The sequence below is a fragment of the Microchirus variegatus genome, assembly GCF_963457635.1.
Source record: "Microchirus variegatus genome assembly, chromosome: 22".
Lineage (NCBI taxonomy): Eukaryota > Metazoa > Chordata > Actinopteri > Pleuronectiformes > Soleidae > Microchirus > Microchirus variegatus.
The window spans coordinates 20478318-20496221 of record NC_139823.1 but is presented as its reverse complement, the minus strand read 5'-3'; the positions used below and the strand labels follow the sequence as shown (position 1 = coordinate 20496221).

Here is a 17904-nt window from a genome sequence, read left to right as displayed (position 1 = left end):
TTAAACAGAAATGAGAGAGAGTGTGTGTGTGTGTGTGTGTGTGTGTGTGTGTGTGTGTGTGTGTGTGTGTGTGTGTGTGTGTGTGTGTGTGGTAGCAGAAGGTTCATTGTCTGAGGAGGCAGAGAGGGAGAGGGAGGAGGGATGGGCGAGTGAGGTAAACAAAGACCGCAGAGAGAGAGACAGAGAGAGAGAGAGAGACAGAGAGAGAGAGAGAGAGAGAGAGAGAGAGAGAGAGAGAGAGAGAGAGAGAGAGACAAAGAGGCCGACTCTCTCTCTCTTGATGTGGGGGAGGATTAACCGGCACATCTGACACACACACACACACACACACAGACAGAAGGAGAGAGAGAGAGAGAGAGAGAGAGAGAGAGCGCTGCATCATCATCATCATCTTCATCTCCAGCAGCAAAGAGGAGGAGAGACAAAGAGAGAGAGAGAGAGAGAGAGACAGGCCTCCTCTACCTCGAACGCCCGTCTGTGATGGCCGATCACATGTTCCTGCTGCTGTGTGTGTTGTTTTAGGTGGGTGTGTTCAGTGTGTGTGTGTGTGTGTGTGTGTGTGTGTGATGGGGAACACAGAGAGCATGGAGACTCAGCTCGCCGTGATCCGGTCCAGAGCCGCTCCGGTTAGACTTCCTCTGCCAGAACCTTCAGAGCTGGAGGAGAGGTTCTCCATCGCACTGGTGAGGAACACACACACACACACACTGAGACACACACACACACACACTGAGACACACACACACACACACTGAACACACAAATAAACATACACACACACACACACACACACACAGACCTGGACCGTCTCTGGTCTGGTTTGACCTGGTTCTTCTCTAATGGATTCTGGTCCCTGTTGTAAGGGTTTTTGTTCCTGGTCGAGGGTCTAAGGACAGAGGACGTTACCAACACTGTGAGGACCTGTCTGTAAACTGTGGACCAAATAATATTTGATCTATTTGATTTGGTCCAGTTGGAGGTTCTGGTTCTGGTTCTGGTTCCTGGGACTCTGTATGAGAATCTGTCCTAATGTGTTCACACATTCACTCCGTCATAGAGAAGTTATCAAAGTTTTTTTTATCCACTGTGTCATCACTAACTCATCAATCAATCAGATCAAATGTTATTTCTACAGCCCATAATAGTCTCAAGGACTTCACAGTGTAGGGTTAGGTTCAGACTGTTAACCCTTAACCCTTAACCCTTAACCCTTAACCTTAACCCTTAACCCTTAACCCTTAACCCTTAACCCTTAACCCTTAACCCAGGTTCAGGAAAAACTACCAGGAACAAAAAGCCTTTGAACAGGGAAACCTGAGAGTCACAGGTGAGGGATGAACTCTGTGGACGGACAGACGGACAGTAGATGTTCAAACATACAAGACACAATGTGGATTTATGGTCTATATGTGGATTTATGGTCTACATGTGGATTTATGGTCAACATGTGGATTTATGGGCTACATGTGGATTTATGGTCTACATGTGGCTTTATGGTCTACATGTGGATTTATGGTCAACATGTGGATTTATGGGCTACATGTGGATTTATGGTCTACATGTGGCTTTATGGTCTATATGTGGATTTATGGTCTACATGTGGATTTATGGTCTACATGTGGATTTATGGTCTACATTTGGCTTTATGGTCTATATGTGGATTTATGGTCAACATGTGGATTTATGGTCTACATGTGGATTTATGGTCTATATGTGGATTTATGGTCTACATGTGGATGTATGGTCTACATGTGGATTTATGGGCTACATGTGGATTTATGGTCAACATGTGGATTTATGGTCTACATGTGGATTTATGGTCTAGAAAAAGGTAGATAAAAGTGCGGCTCGTGCAAAGTCTGTTGATATAAAGTGATTGAATCACAGATTATTATATATTATATTATACTCATATATATTATATATGTGAGTTCTATGTTCACGTCGTCTGGTTCCAGTCAGTATCCGTGCTGCTGCTGCTGCTGCATTCTGGACCAGTTGAAGGCTTCTCAGAGACTTATGAGGACATCCTGACATTACAGTAATCCAGACTAGAGGTTATAAAAACATGGATTAGTTTCTTGTTGTGATATAATATTCCTAATTGCCTTAATGTTGTGAAGGTGCTAGACGGCTGTTCTACATATTTGCTTATTGTGTTCATCCAGTGATAAATCCTGGTCAAACAGGACCCCAAGTTCCTTACTGTACTGCAGGTGACTGGGATGTTTTGACCCCAGGACCAGACCATGTGCTAGGGTTAGAAAGTTCTGGGCCATCCACGTCTGGACGTCTTTAAGACAATCCTGGAGTTTAATTAAAGGGTTTGGGTCGTCAGGCCGAACAGATACGTATAGCTGAGTGTCGTCTGCATAGCAGGGTTAGGGTTAGCATTATTGCCATGTTTCCTGTACATGTTGCCTAATGGCAGCATGTACAGGGTAAAAGGAATTAAGTCAAGCACAGAACCCTGAGGAACTCTGTAGTTAACTTTAGTGAGTGGAGGATTCATCTTTTACACTAACAAACTGAAATCTGTCCCACAAATAGGACCTAGTCACTAACTCATGTGATCATTAACTCATGTGATCACTAACTCATGTGATCATTAACTCATGTGATCACTAACTCATGTGATCACTAACTCATGTGATCATTAACTCATGTGATCACTAACTCATGTGATCACTAACTCATGTGATCATTAACTCATGTGATCATTAACTCGTGATCACTAACTCATGTGATCACTAACTCATGTGATCATTAACTCATGTGATCATTAACTCATGTGATCACTAACTCATGTGATCACTAACTCATGCGATCACTAACTCATGTGATCACTAACTCATGTCATCACTAACTCATGTCATCACTAACTCATGTGATCACTAACTCATGTCATCATTAACTCATGTGATCATTAACTCGTGATCACTAACTCATGTGATCATTAACTCATGTGATCATTAACTCATGTGATCACTAACTCATGTCATCATTAACTCATGTGATCACTAACTCATGTGATCACTAACTCATGTGATCATTTACTCATGTGATCACTAACTCATGTGATCACTAACTCATGTGATCATTAACTCATGTGATCATTAACTCGTGATCACTAACTCATGTGATCACTAACTCATGTGATCATTAACTCATGTGATCATTAACTCATGTGATCACTAACTCATGTGATCACTAACTCATGCGATCACTAACTCATGTGATCACTAACTCATGTCATCACTAACTCATGTCATCACTAACTCATGTGATCACTAACTCATGTCATCATTAACTCATGTGATCACTAACTCATGTGATCACTAACTCATGTGATCACTAACTCATGTGATCATTTACTCATGTGATCACTAACTCATGTGATCACTAACTCATGTGATCATTAACTCATGTGATCATTAACTCGTGATCACTAACTCATGTGATCACTAACTCATGTCATCATTAACTCATGTGATCACTAACTCATGTCATCATTAACTCATGTCATCACTAACTCATGTCATCACTAACTCATGTAATCACTAACTCATGTCATCACTAACTCATGTGATCACTAACTCATGCGATCACTAACTCATGCGATCACTAACTCATGTCATCACTAACTCATGTCATCACTAATTCATGTGATCATTAACTCATGTGATCACTAACTCATGTAATCACTAACTCATGTCATCACTAACTCATGTGATCACTAACTCATGTAATCACTAACTCATGTAATCACTAACTCATGTAATCACTAACTCATGTAATCACAGTGTCCTCACAGTGTCCTCACAGTGTGTCCTCACAGAGTGTCCTCACAGTGTCCTCACAGAGTGTCCTCACAGTGTCCTTCCTTTCTTGTTTCTTCAGAACTCGATGAATCTTCCTCCTGATAAAGTTCGTCTTCTTCGTTCCTATGACAACGAGAAGAAGTGGGAGCTGATCTGTGATCAGGTTTGTCTTCCACTCATTGATCAATGATCAATGATCATTGACTAAATAATTAGATGATCAGGTGTTTGCTGGTGGGCGGGGCTTAATTTGTGATGTCATGATGTAGGAGCGGTTTCAGGTGAAGAATCCTCCACACACATACATCCAGAAACTGAGAGGTTTCCTCGACCCAGCGGTCACACGGAAGGTGAGACAGGCTTTCTTTGTTTCTTTGTAACCTGTCTCTCTGCCCGTCTGACTCTCTGCCCGTCTGTCTGTCTCTCTGCCCGTCTGACTCTCTGCCCGTCTGACTCTCTGCCCATCTGTCGGTCTGCCCGTCTGACTCTCTGCCCGTCTGTCTCTCTGCCCATCTGTCTGTCTGCCCGTCTGACTCTCTGCCTGTCTGACTCTCTGCCCGTCTGTCTCTCTGCCCGTCTGTCTGCAGAAGTTCCGAAGACGAGTTCAGGAGTCCACTCAGACTCTGAGAGAGCTTGAGATCTCACTTCGAACAAACCACATCGGGTACCTGTCTGTCTCTCTGAAACCTGTCTGTCTCTCTGAAACCTGTCTGTCTCTCTAACACCTGTCTGTCTCTCTGAAGCCTGTCTGTCTCTCTGACACCTGTCTGTCTCTCTAACACCTGTCTGTCTCTCTGAGCACAGGTGGGTCAGAGAGTTCCTGAACGAGGAGAACCAGGGCCTGGACGTCCTGGTGGAGTATTTGTCCTTTGCTCAGTATGCAGTCACGTGAGTTTTTTATGTCACAGTCGATGTTGATGACATCACAACGTCAGGGTCAAAGGTTAACATTGATTATTGTGTATGGATCATTCAGGTTCGATGGCGAGCAGTCAGAGGGCGGAGGCGACACTTCGTCCATCGACTCTCCCTGGAGTCGGTCCATAGAGGATCTCCATGGCGACTGCAGTCTGCCGTCCCCGTCGTCGTCCATCCCCCGAGCAGCTCGACACTCCATCAGGTCAGAAAGTAGGTTTTTTTTAATGCACTCACCATCAGTGGTGTTTCAGTCTGACCTCTGACCTCTGACCTCACAGCTCTGCTTTGGTGACTCGCTCCAACACGCTGCCGAGTCGACGCACGTTAAAGAACTCTCGACTCGTCTGTAAGAAAGATGACGTCCACGTTTGTGTCATGTGTTTAAGAGCCATCATGAACTATCAGGTACCTGATCGATCAATAATCAATCAATACATAACGACTTTAAAGGATCGATGATCAGATTATAATCTAATCCTAACCCTCAGTACGGCTTCAACATGGTGATGTCACATCCTCACGCTGTCAATGAAATCGCCCTGAGCCTTAACAACAGAAACCCAAGGTGGGTAACACACACACACACACACAGCAGTCTGGAATAATAAACATGACTCCGCCCCCTGCTCCTCCTCCTCCTCATGCTCCTCCTCCTCCTCCTCAGGACCAAAGCTCTGGTGCTGGAGCTGTTGGCGGCCGTGTGTTTGGTGCGAGGAGGTCATGAGATCATCCTGTCGGCCTTCGATAACTTCAAAACCGTAAAGATATTTACGATTTGCTTTAGAGGAAAAACACAGTTCATCAATACACTGATCGACTGATTATTGATCTGTTTCAGGTTTGTTCCGAGTCTCTGCGCTTTGAGAAGTTAATGGAACATTTTAAAAATGAGGACGACAACATCGACTTCCTGGTTTGTTGATTTAAATGGTGGGTTTGTCTTTATGGATCGATGATATAACAGTAGTCTTACGTAGCGTTGGTGTATCTGCAGGTTGCCTGTATGCAGTTCATCAACATCGTGGTTCATTCAGTGGAGGACATGAACTTTAGAGTTCACCTGCAGTACGACTTCACCAAACTGAACCTGGACGAACACCTGGAGGTAAACCCGTCATGAGACAGTCACTGTCTACTGAATACTAAAATAACATTTACTCACCTGTCTCACCCTCAGAGACTGAAGCACACAGAGAGCGACAGGCTGCAGGTCCAGATTCAAGCGTACCTCGACAACGTGTTTGACGTGGGAACGCTGCTCGAAGACGCCGAAACCAAAACAGCCGCTCTGGAGCGAGTGGAGGAGCTGGAGGAGAGTCTGAACACGGTGAGACAGACACATGGAGAGAGACAGACAGATGTGCATGGAGACAGACAGACACATTGAGAGAGACAGATGTGCATGGAGACAGACAGACATTTGTCTCACTGACGTGTGTCCTCAGATGTCCGAGCGTCTCCTGGACGTGGAAAACGAAGCAATGTTGAAAATTGTTGAACTGGAGAAACAACTGATGCAAACCAACAAAGAGCTGGATCACCTGCGGGTCAGTGCTGTTACCATGGAAACCACGTCGTCCTTCAACACACACACACTGTGTCTAATGTCCCCCTGTCATTGGTGCAGGACGTGAACGCCAACGCCAACACTCAGGTTCACACACTGCGGCGAATGGTTCAAGAGAAAGATCAGACCATCCGACGCCAGAGTCGTCTGGAACGTCAGGCTCAGGAAGCGCATCAGGTGGGAGGGGCCAACGCTCCACACCCACAGAGAGGGGAGGGTGATGGAGGCGTGGCCGAGTCCGTCTCTGCATCACCTCCACCCTGCCCCTACCTGTCGCCCAGGTAACAACACCTGTGTGTGTGTGTGTGTGTGTGTGTGTGTGTGTGTGTGTGTGTGTGTGTGTGTGTGTGTGTGTGTGTGATATTCATACTTTCAAACATTGTTTCAACATGAACTAACTTCACCCCATGTCACAGCTGACATGGGGTGAAGGTGGTCGACCTCTGGACAGAGACAGGTGAGGACAGGTGAGACAGGTGAGACAGGTGAGGACAGGTGAGACAGGTGAGGACAGGTGAGGACAGGACAGGTGAGACAGGTGAGGACAGGTGAGACAGGTGAGGACAGGTGAGGACGGGTGAGGACAGGTGAGACAGGTGAGGACAGGACAGGTGAGGACAGGACAGGTGAGACAGGTGAGGACAGGTGAGACAGGAGAGGACAGGTGAGACAGGTCACAGTCATTACACCGGCCTGGTTTGGTGCAGCTGGTGTGAACCAAACAATCCAACTCAATCCAAAGAGGAGGTCTTGCAAGTGAACTCTGGAGGTCAGAACTGGTGTGAACTGGAGGTATAGTTTAAACAGCTACAGCCTCAGGAGTGGGAGAACCTGTGGGAGAACCTGGAGGAGAACCTGGAGGAGAACCTGGAGGAGAACCGCTGACAGGGAATGAGAACGGCCTGGAAAGTTCCTCCTCTGCAGGCAACAGCACATTTAGCTAAGCAGTCAGTGCTGTTTCTCACCCGCAGACAGTACGGTTAGGTGAGGAGAGAACCACAAGGAACACGGAGAGAACCCAGGGAGAACCCAGAGAGAACCCAGAGAGAACCCGGAGGGGACCCAGAGAGAACCTAGAGAGAACCCAGAGAGAACCCAGAGAGAACACAGACAGAACCCAGAGAGAACCCCCACACACTGGAGAACCAGCAGATATAGAAAGACTTGTAACCTTCCTGCTGTGAGGAAACATTAACGATGATCTTATTGATTGGTTGTTTCAGCCCTGAGACGTTAGCCTATCAGATCATGGGATCAGGTTTGAGTGACGCTCTGAGTGTGCAGGCTCCTCCCCCTCCACCTCCTCCCCCACCAATGGCAGACACAGGTAAGACTGATCGTCCAATCACTGAACTCATTTATGAAACAACCAATAAAGACTCTTCTTCTTCTTCTCTTTGTGTTTCAAGAGTCCAATGGTCCGTACCTGACTCCTCCCCCTCCTGGTGCTCCTCCTCCACCTCCTCCTCCTCCTCCTCCTCCCTGTCGTAACAGTGAGCTCTCCTCCATTCCGATGCCACCTCCTCCTCCCCCCGTGGCTCCGCCTCTCCCCGGGTCACCCATGGTCATCTTTAACTCTGGACTTGCAGGTGAGACCAACATGAGTCACATGATCAAACTTTCAGCCAATCACAGTCTGACCAATGTTTCTCTTCCTTACAGAGGGGGCGCTCAAGTTACTTTGTAAGTGACACATAAACATTTATCAATTCTGTCTCACCTGTCTCTCCTGTCTCACCTGTCTCACCTGTCTCACCTGTCTCTCCCTGCATGACTCAGCGGTGAAGATTAAGAAGCCGATCCAGACAAAGTTCCGGATGCCGGTTCTGAACTGGGTCGCTCTGAAACCAAGTCAGATCAACGGGACTGTGTTCAACGATGTGGACGACGAGGCCGTTCTGCAGGTACAAGAGGACACACGACAGACACACAACAGACACACAACAGAGACACAACAGACGCACGACAGACGCACGACAGACGCACGACAGACGCACGACAGAGACAACAAACAAAGACACACAACAGACACAACCTGTCTGTCTCTGATGACCTGTCTCTCTCTCTGATGACCTGTCTCTCTCTCTGATGACCTGTCTGTCTCTCAGGACCTGGACATGGAGGGTTTTGAAGAACTCTTTAAGACGAAGGCTCAGGGTCCTGCCGTCGACTTGACTCTTTCGCGGCAGAAACTTCCTCAGAAAGTTGCGTCTAAAGTTTCTCTGCTGGAAGCAAACCGAGCGAAGAACCTGGCCATCACTCTGAGGAAGGCAGGGCAGGGGTCAGAGGTCATCTGCCGCGCCATTCAAATGTAGGTTGACCTGCAGAGATCAGAGTTTTAATTTCATCTTCTTCGTTAACGGTTGCTTTCTGGTCAATGATTATCAATTAATAATGAGCTGTGTCCACAGTGTCCTCTCAGTGTCCTCTCAGTGTCCTCTCAGTGTCCCACAGTTGTTGTGTGTTTCAGGTTGGACCTGAGGACGGTGAGAGTGGACTTTGTTGAATGTCTGATGCGTTTCCTGCCGACGGAGGCGGAGCTAAAGCTGCTGCGTCAGTACGAGCGCGATAGGAAACCTCAGGATTCGCTGAGCGATGAAGATCGTTTTATGATGCAGTTCAGTCGCATCGAGCGACTCTCACAGAGGATGAGCATCATGACCTTCATGGGAAACTTCACTGACAACGTTCAGATGTTAACGCCAGTGAGAAACACACACACACACACACACACACACACACTTCCCCTGTGACCTCAGTGACCTTTGACCTCTCACTGTTTCCTCACAGCAACTTCACGCCATGATCGCTGCTTCAGTTTCTATCAAATCATCTCAGAAACTCAAGAAGATTCTGGAGGTCAGTTTGGACACACACACACACACACACACACACACTCACACACTCACAGTGGTGATGACATTAATGATGATGATGTCATTGTTCAGATCATCTTGGCTCTGGGAAACTACATGAACAGCAGTAAAAGAGGAGCGGTTTATGGATTTAAACTACAGAGTCTGGACTTGGTAACACACACAAACACACACACACACACACACACACACAACTTTGACATTGTGTTGATTCTTCCAACATAGCTGTGTGTGTGTGTGTGTGTGTGTGTGTGTGTGTGTGTGTGTGTGTGTGTGTGTGTGTCTGTGTAGCTCTTGGACACTAAGTCCACAGACAGGAAACAGACGTTGCTTCATTTCATCGCTAACGTGGTCAGAGACAAATATTCTTCAGCGTCTTTGTTTTATAACGAGCTTCATTACGTGGACAAAGCAGCTGCAGGTGAGTGTCAGCCAATCACAGCTCAGCTCAGCTTCAGCAGCCCCGCCCCTCACCTGTGTGTGTGTGTGTGTGTGTGTGTGTGTGTGTGTGACAGTGAGTCTGGAGAACGTTCTCTGTGACGTCAAAGAACTTCAGCGTGGGATGGAACTGACGTGGAGAGAATTCAGCGTCCAACACAACGTCACTCTGAAGGATTTCATCAGCAGGAACGAATCACGACTGAGTAAACTACTGGAGGACGCTCGCATCGCACAGGTAACACACACACACACACACATGCACACACACAGTAAACTACTGGAGTACGCTCGCATCGCACAGTTAACACACACACAAACACACACACATTTTCTCTCTTTACATTTTTTCAGGACGCCTTTGAAGACGTCGTCAAGTTTTTTGGAGAAAGTTCAAAGACGATGCCGCCGTCCGTCTTCTTTCCGATCGTCGTCCGCTTCATCAAAGCATACAGGGTGAGTAAATAAGCCCCGCCCCCTTCATCAAAGCATACAGAGTGAGTAAATAAGCCCCACCCCCTTCATCAAAGCATACAGAGTGAGTAAATAAGCCCCGCCCCTTCATCAAAGCATACAGTGAGTAAATAAGACTGGCCCCTTCATCAAAGCATACAGAGTGAGTAAATAAGCCCCGCCCCTTCATCAAAGCATACAGAGTGAGTAAATAAGCCCCGCCCCTTCATCAAAGCATACAGTGAGTAAATAAGCCCCGCCCCCTTCATCAAAGCATACAGAGTGAGTAAATAAGCCCCGCCCCCACAGCTGGCTGAGGACGAGAACGAGCAGAGACGTCGTCAGGAGCAGATGTTGTTAGAGAAACAGGAGGAGCAGCAGCAGCAGGAGGAGGAGGCGGAGACTAAGGTGAGGCGTGACCTCTGACCTCCTGCACACACTGTCCACATGTGACATGAGTTACACCTGTTCATGTTTGCTCCGCCCCTCGCCCCGCCCCCCAGTCTCCATCACACAGAGGGAAACGTCAGCCACAGGAAGTGATCACTGAGCTGAGACGACGTCAGGGAAAAGACAGCCGCCATGTTTACGAAGGGAAGGACGGCGCCATCGAGGACATCATCACAGGTCAGACACTAACCAACCCATCATTTAACTAACCAACCCATCATTTAACTAAACAACCCATCATTTAACTAACCAACCCATCATTTATGTAACGAACCCATCAATCATTTAACTAACCAACACATCATTTAACTAACTAACCAATCATTTAACTAACTAACCCATCATTTAACTAACCAACCCATCATTTAACTAACCAACCCATCATTTAACTAACCAACCAACCATTTAACTAACCAACCCATCATTTAACTAAACAACCCATAATTTAACTAACCAACGAATCATTTAACTAACCCATAATTTAACTAACCAACGAATCATTTCACTACCCAACCCATCAATCATTTAACTAACCAACCAACTCATTAATTAATTAAAATGCTGTTTTCTGCGTGTCCTCTGATTGGCTGTTTTCTTTACCCACAGTTCTGAAGACCGTCCCCTTCACCGCTCGATCGGCCAAACGTAGCTCTCGCTTCTTCTGTGACCCCGCCCACTCTGAGGAACACTACTGAGAGACACATGGATGACCACACCTCTTCTTCTGTGACCCCGCCCACTCTGAGGAACACTACTGAGAGACACATGGATGACCACACCTCTTCTTCTGTGACCCCGCCCACTCTGAGGAACACTACTGAGAGACACATGGATGACCACACCTCTTCTTCTGTGACCCCGCCCACTCTGAGGAACACTACTGAGAGACACATGGATGACCACACCTCTTCTTCTGTGGCCCCGCCCACTCTGAGGAACACTACTGAGAGACACATGGATGACCACACCTCTTCTTCTGTGGCCCCGCCCACTCTGAGGAACACTACTGAGACACATGGATGACCACACCTCTTCTTCTGTGACCCCGCCCACTCTGAGGAACACTACTGAGACGCAACATGGACGACCACACCTCTTCTTCTGTGACCCCGCCCACTCTGAGGAACACTACTGAGACGCAACATGGACGACCACACCTCTTCTTCTGTGACCCCGCCCACTCTGAGAAACACTACTGAGAGACAACATGGATGGCCACACCTCCTCTTCTGTGACCCTGCCCACTCTGAGAAACACTACTGAGACACAACATGGATGGCCACACCTCCTCTTCTGTGGCCCCACCCACTCTGAGGAACACTACTGAGACACAACATGGATGGCCACACCTCCTCTTCTGTGGCCCCGCCCACTCTTGAGAACACTACTGAGACACAACATGGACGACCACACCTCTTCTTCTGTGGCCACACCCATCTCTAACCCATGGGACCAATCAGCACTTTGAACTTTTAGATCGATGATCGATCGTGAACTGATGACATCACTTGTTTACACTGTTAGAAGTCACCTGACCTTTGACACTGGACCTGGGTCAAAGGTCAGGTGACTTAATGTGAAGTGGAACCAGAGATTAAGCTTTGAAAACTAAAGGAGGAATCTGTCCATCATTTCCATCAGGTGGAGCTGTTAGTGTCTCATGACCTTCCAGGTCTCAACCACAGATGGCGCTGTTAGCATCCTAGGACATATTTAGGATTGTGATCAGCTGACCAGAGACAGACTGTCCTCTGATGTCTTCATGTCCACTGTTAGCCTGTTAGCTCACACAGAGACATGTGTTACATCATCAGTGGACACAAGAAAGACATGTGTGCCATCCTCAGCTGCAGCTCCATGCGTCTCACCACACGGGGGCACTGCTGAGGCTCTGGTCAGGTTCTGAGTCAACTGGACCAAACCTTACAGGACAAAGACAAGGATGGACAAGGATTATAAAGGACAGGGACGGACAAAGACAGACAGCGACAATCCTTACAGGACAAATAAACCTTAAAGGACAAAGACAGACAAAGACAAACCTTAAAGGACAAACACTGATGAAGACACACAATGAACCTAAAAGACACAAAAACAGGTCTGGACCAGGAGAGACAATCCGTGACAAAGCCCCTCCCCTTCCCTGACCTTTGACCTTGGTGTCAAACAAACAGCACAAACTTTTCTACGTGAATTAACTTTTATTTTGTAGGAGACGTTTTAGTGGACGTGACGTTCAGTGTTTGTTGTGGTGAAACTGATGTGGACATTAAACGTCTTTGTGATGGTGTCTCACTGATGGACAGATGTCTCTGTTGTTTATTTAAAATGATCAACTTTATTAGTACAGTCATTTCCTGTTGATCACCCTGAGAAGGAAGTGGAAGGTCGACCTTTGACCCCAAGTCCTCGCACCTGAACATAAACGGAAAGGAACACGCACAGGTGAGTGACAGGTGATTGACAGGAGATTGACAGGAGATTGACAGGAGATTGACAGGTGATTGACAGGTGAGTGACAGGTGAGTGACAGGTGATTGACAGGAGATTGACAGGTGAGTGACAGGTGATTGACATGAATCTCACCCTGAAAGTGTGTCCTGCCAGTGGCTGCTCTCTGCTCTCTGATTGGCTGAGGCCAAGACAAGCTGAGGTCACGTAGAGGTCAGAGTATTGTGGACCACCAAAACAACAGGAAGTGGTTTTCATCACCGGGAGAAAGACGGTCTGCACACGCACACCTGAGGGAACAAGCTAGTATTATATACACATATCGTGTACATATACACAAAGTTTACATCCCCTGACAGAATTTATGATTTCTTAACCATTTGTCAGAGAATATGAACAATGGTTCATTGAAGCCGTTTGTTGTCAAACAGTGTTCACTCTTTTTAAATCATAATGACAACAGAAGTTGACATCGCCTGGTGATGGTTAGGGTTAGCGTTAGCCTGGGTTAGGGTTAGCCTGACAACATGCACACAGGGTTAGGGTTAGCCTGGGTTAGGGTTAGCCTGACAACATTCACACAGGGTTATGGTTAGGGTTAGCCTGGGTTAGGGTTAGCCTGACAACATGCACACAGGGTTAGGGTTAGCCTGGGTTAGAGTTAGCCTGGGTTAGGGTTGGTTTTTAAATGACTATTAAAGGTCACCATCTTCTTCAGCAAAGGGGTGCAAGAAAATATCAAAGGAATTGAGAACGTTCAAACTCTAATGAAGAAGTGGAAAATGAGGGTTCTGTTGAAACCAAACCACGGTCATAGACAAACTCACATTTCAGTCACAACTGACAGGAAAATTGTTCTGGATGCAAAGAAAAACCCACAAATAAGTTCAGGTGAAACACAGGACTGTGAAAACATGAGCTGTGGCTGTTTGAAGATCACAAGGTCAAGTCCACCTGTGATTGGCTACAGCAGAACAAAGTGAAGGTTCTGGAGAGAACATCTCGGTCTCCTGAGATCATCATTGAGATCATCATTGATCCACTGAGGAGACCTCAAATAAGTGGAGGCTTTTTGTCAGGAAGAATGAGTGGATTCACCATCTGAGACTTCAACTGTCACTGATGTTAAAGGGAAAATACGCGATATTAACTGGGCTAAGTTTGTCGTTATGATTTAAAAAAAACAACAACAATAAATGTCTTCAGCCAACCACTAACCATCATTCATATTCCAGGGTTTGTAAACTTATATACACACACACACACACACACAGTATAATCACAATAACAACAGTTACCAGTCACAGGGTCGATGTTAACCACTCGTCCTCCGTTGTAACACGTGACCCACAAACGACCTTCAGCATCGACCGTCATCCCATCAGGAAGCCCCTCCCCCTCCTCCATATGATACACTGTACGTCGGTTTCCTAGGCAACAAAGATAACCAACCAAAATGATCAAATACTACAGACAATACATGCAGTACAAATACACCGTGTACTGCAGTGCACAGATGTTAGTACATACATGCAGTACAAATACACACGTATAGTTACCGATGTTTCCGGTGTCAACGTCGTAATCAAAGGCGTCAACGTTTAAAGACAAAGAGTCGATGTAATAAAATGTTCTGTGATCCAGAGACCAGTCCATTCCATTAGATATGTCCACCTGAGAGACAGACAGGTAAGTGAGAGACAGACATGTGTCACAGAGACAGACAGGTGTTAGAGAGACAGACAGTTGTCAAAGAGACAGACAGGTTAGTGAGAGACAGACAGGTGTCAGAGAGACAGACATGTACTGAGAGACAGACAGGTTAGTGAGAGACAGACAGGTGTCAGAGAGACAGACATGTACTGAGAGACAGACAGGTTAGTGAGAGACAGACAGGTGTCAGAGAGACAGACGGGTGTCAGAGAGACAGACGGGTGCCAGAGAGACAGACAGGTTAGTAAGAGGCAGACAGGTTAGTGAGAGACAGACATGTGTCACAGAGACAGACATGTGTCACAGAGACAGACAGGTGTTAGAGAGACAGACAGGTTAGTGAGAGACAGACAGTGTGAGTCTCTTTACCTGTCTTAGGTGTTTGGTCACAGTGAAATCAGAGTCGACAGAGAACAACGCCCCCTGGTGTCTCGTCACCTCAGCAGGTCTCGTCTCCTTTCCCATAGAACCTGAAACACATCAGACGTCGTCATGGCAACAGAAACGGTCAGGTGATCGGTCAGGTGATGGTCTCTGACTCACCCACCAGCAGACGTCCAGTCGGATCCACCTTCCCGTCGTTCAGTCGATTGTTTGGTTTGTCCTCGTCAAACTGGACCAGTGATGTCATCGTCTGAGTCGACCAATCAACAGCCACGAGGCTGCGTCCAACACCTGCCACAAGACCACCTGAGCGGCGAGGGACAACCACGCTCACTGTGTCCTCTGAGACAGACAAGAGACAGACAGGTGAGAGACAGACAGGTGAGAGACAGACGGGTGAGAGACAGACAGACGAGAGACAGGCGGGTGAGAGACAGACGAGAGACAGACAGGTGAGAGACAGACAGACGAGAGACAGACAGGCGAGAGACAGACAGACGAGAGACAGAAGGGTGAGAGACAGACGGGTGAGAGACAGACAGTTTGATTGGACAACCTGTCTCCACAGACTGCATCTGATTGGTCGTTGGACTCCAGCGATGGATTTTCTGCCCGGCGATATCAACAAAGAGCAGTCTGCTCTGACTCCTCCCACACCGGTCCTTCACCAATCAGAGCGCCCGCTTTGACCACACACTCCACCTGAAGTGACGACATGTCAGAACCAATCAGAGCGCAGGATTCACCTGTGAACAACAACAAAGTACTGAGTACATGGGTTTACTACAATACTATCACAACAAGCACAAAGTACTACACAGCTTTACACAGTAATACACCATTCTACTACTGTAGTACTAGTACACCGCATACTTCATATACAGCATGTTACTGCTATTAATACTACTACTGTAGACTACTAGTACTGTACACTGCATACTTGATATACAGCATGTTACTGCTATTAATACTACTACTGTAGAGTACTAGTACACCGGATACTTGATATACAGCATGTTACTGCTATTAATACTACCACTGTAGTACCAGTACACCACATACTTCATATACAGCATGTTATTGCTATTAATACTACTACTACTGTAGTACCAGTACACCGCATACTTCATATACAGCATGTTACTGCTATTAATAGTACTCCTACTACTATAGTACCAGTACACCACATACTTCATATACAGCATGTTATTGCTATTAATACTACTACTACTGTAGTACCAGTACACCGCATACTTAATATACAGCATGTTACTGCTATTAGTACTACTACTGTAGTACCAGTACACCACATACTTCATATACAGCATGTTACTGCTATTAATACTACTACTTTAGTACCAGTACAGCGCATACTTAATATACAGCATGTTACTGCAATTAATACTACTACCGTAGTACCAGTACACCGCATACTTAATATACAGCATGTTTCTGCTATTAATACTACTACTACTGTAGTACCAGTACACCACATACTTCATATACAGCATGTTACTGCTATTTACTACTAATACTGTAGTACCAGTACAGCGCATACTTCATATACAGCATGTTACTGATATTAATAATACTCCTACTACTGTAGTACCAGTACACCGCATACTTAATATACAGCATGTTACTGCTATTAACACTACTAACTGTAGAGTACTAGTACACCACATACTTCATATACAGCATGTTACTGCTATTTACTACTACTACTGTAGTACCAGTACAGCTTATACTTCATATACAGCATGTTACTGCTATTTACTACTACTACTGTAGTACCAGTACAGCTTATACTTCATATACAGCATGTTACTGCTATTAATACTACTACTGTAGTACCAGTACAGCGCATACTTCATATACAGCATGTTACTGCTATTAATAGTACTCCTACTACTGTAGTACCAGTACAGCGCATACTTCATATACAGCATGTTACTGCTATTAATAGTACTCCTACTACTGTAGTACCAGTACACCGCATACTTAATATATAGCATGTTACTGCTATTAATACTACTAACTGTAGAGTACTAGTACACTGCATACTTCATAAACAGCATGTTACTGCTATTAATACTACTACTGTAGAATACTAGTACACCGCATACTTCATATACAGCATGTTGTTAAATGTACTTCTGTATGAGGTAGTACCATCTCATTACTAGTACTGTGTATCAGTGACTGTTAGTTAGTTATCGATCACTTATTAACTTTAGCGTAGACAGAAAACCTCAGTGACGTCAGTGACGAAATTCCTCATTTGAATATTAACTGTTTGGTGCACGTGGACTTTAAACGGATATGAACTCGGTTCGACACACAGTAAAAGTACTTCACACTACTTCACACTACTTCACACTACTACACACACAACGCTACAATCGATAGCAATGTAAAACTGCATGTATTAATACACGTATGTAGTTCTTTACCTGACGAAGTTCGAGCAGCGCTTCACGGAGCTGATCAGCTGACATGACTTAGCCCCGCCCCCTCCAGTCAGCTGACTCATACGTCACCAGACTCCGTGCGGTCTTTACATTAACGTAATATTTGTTTATTTTCACATTGTGATCCACAAATAAAAAAAATGTTTTAACTTTGTTTATTTTTACAAATAAAAATGTATTCATTTATAAACAACCTTTGTTCCATGTCTCAGTAATGCCGCCCTTTACCAGCAGGTGGCAGTGTTTTAGTTGAATGTATTGTCTGATATTGTTTGTTGATGTGAAAACATTTGAGATATTTAAAGGGACAATGTGTAGTATTTATGGGTTTATATGACCCAAAATCCACTCTTTTATACATA

The 17904-nt window shown here is 45.8% G+C and overlaps 2 protein-coding genes across 2 annotated transcripts; one reads left to right on the top strand and one right to left on the bottom strand.

Annotated features, from left to right (window-relative positions):
* Positions 1 to 566: 566 nt before the first annotated feature.
* Positions 567 to 11237, top strand: fmnl2b (formin-like 2b; the record flags this gene model as incomplete). Its single annotated transcript, XM_083908937.1, has 28 exons — positions 567 to 683; positions 3901 to 3984; positions 4091 to 4171; positions 4409 to 4485; positions 4626 to 4709; positions 4798 to 4941; positions 5018 to 5144; positions 5228 to 5304; positions 5404 to 5497; positions 5578 to 5652; positions 5734 to 5844; positions 5917 to 6066; positions 6185 to 6286; positions 6367 to 6587; positions 7530 to 7633; positions 7716 to 7895; positions 7969 to 7989; positions 8086 to 8210; positions 8415 to 8617; positions 8777 to 9011; positions 9097 to 9165; positions 9255 to 9335; positions 9474 to 9603; positions 9698 to 9858; positions 9975 to 10076; positions 10383 to 10481; positions 10577 to 10700; positions 11130 to 11237. 28 exons carry the CDS (start codon positions 567 to 569, stop codon positions 11216 to 11218), a joined length of 3267 nt encoding a protein of 1088 aa, XP_083765063.1. The 3' UTR covers positions 11219 to 11237.
* A 1589-nt stretch (positions 11238 to 12826) lies between these two features.
* On the bottom strand, positions 12827 to 15788 carry rgn (regucalcin; the record flags this gene model as incomplete). The annotated part of the gene is given in 8 exon segments (XM_083908297.1): positions 12827 to 12938; positions 13110 to 13264; positions 14273 to 14404; positions 14534 to 14648; positions 15057 to 15157; positions 15231 to 15413; positions 15628 to 15707; positions 15709 to 15788. Coding segments are annotated over 8 exon segments (897 nt in total). The 3' UTR covers positions 12827 to 12887.
* Between the last annotated feature and the right edge of the window lie 2116 nt (positions 15789 to 17904).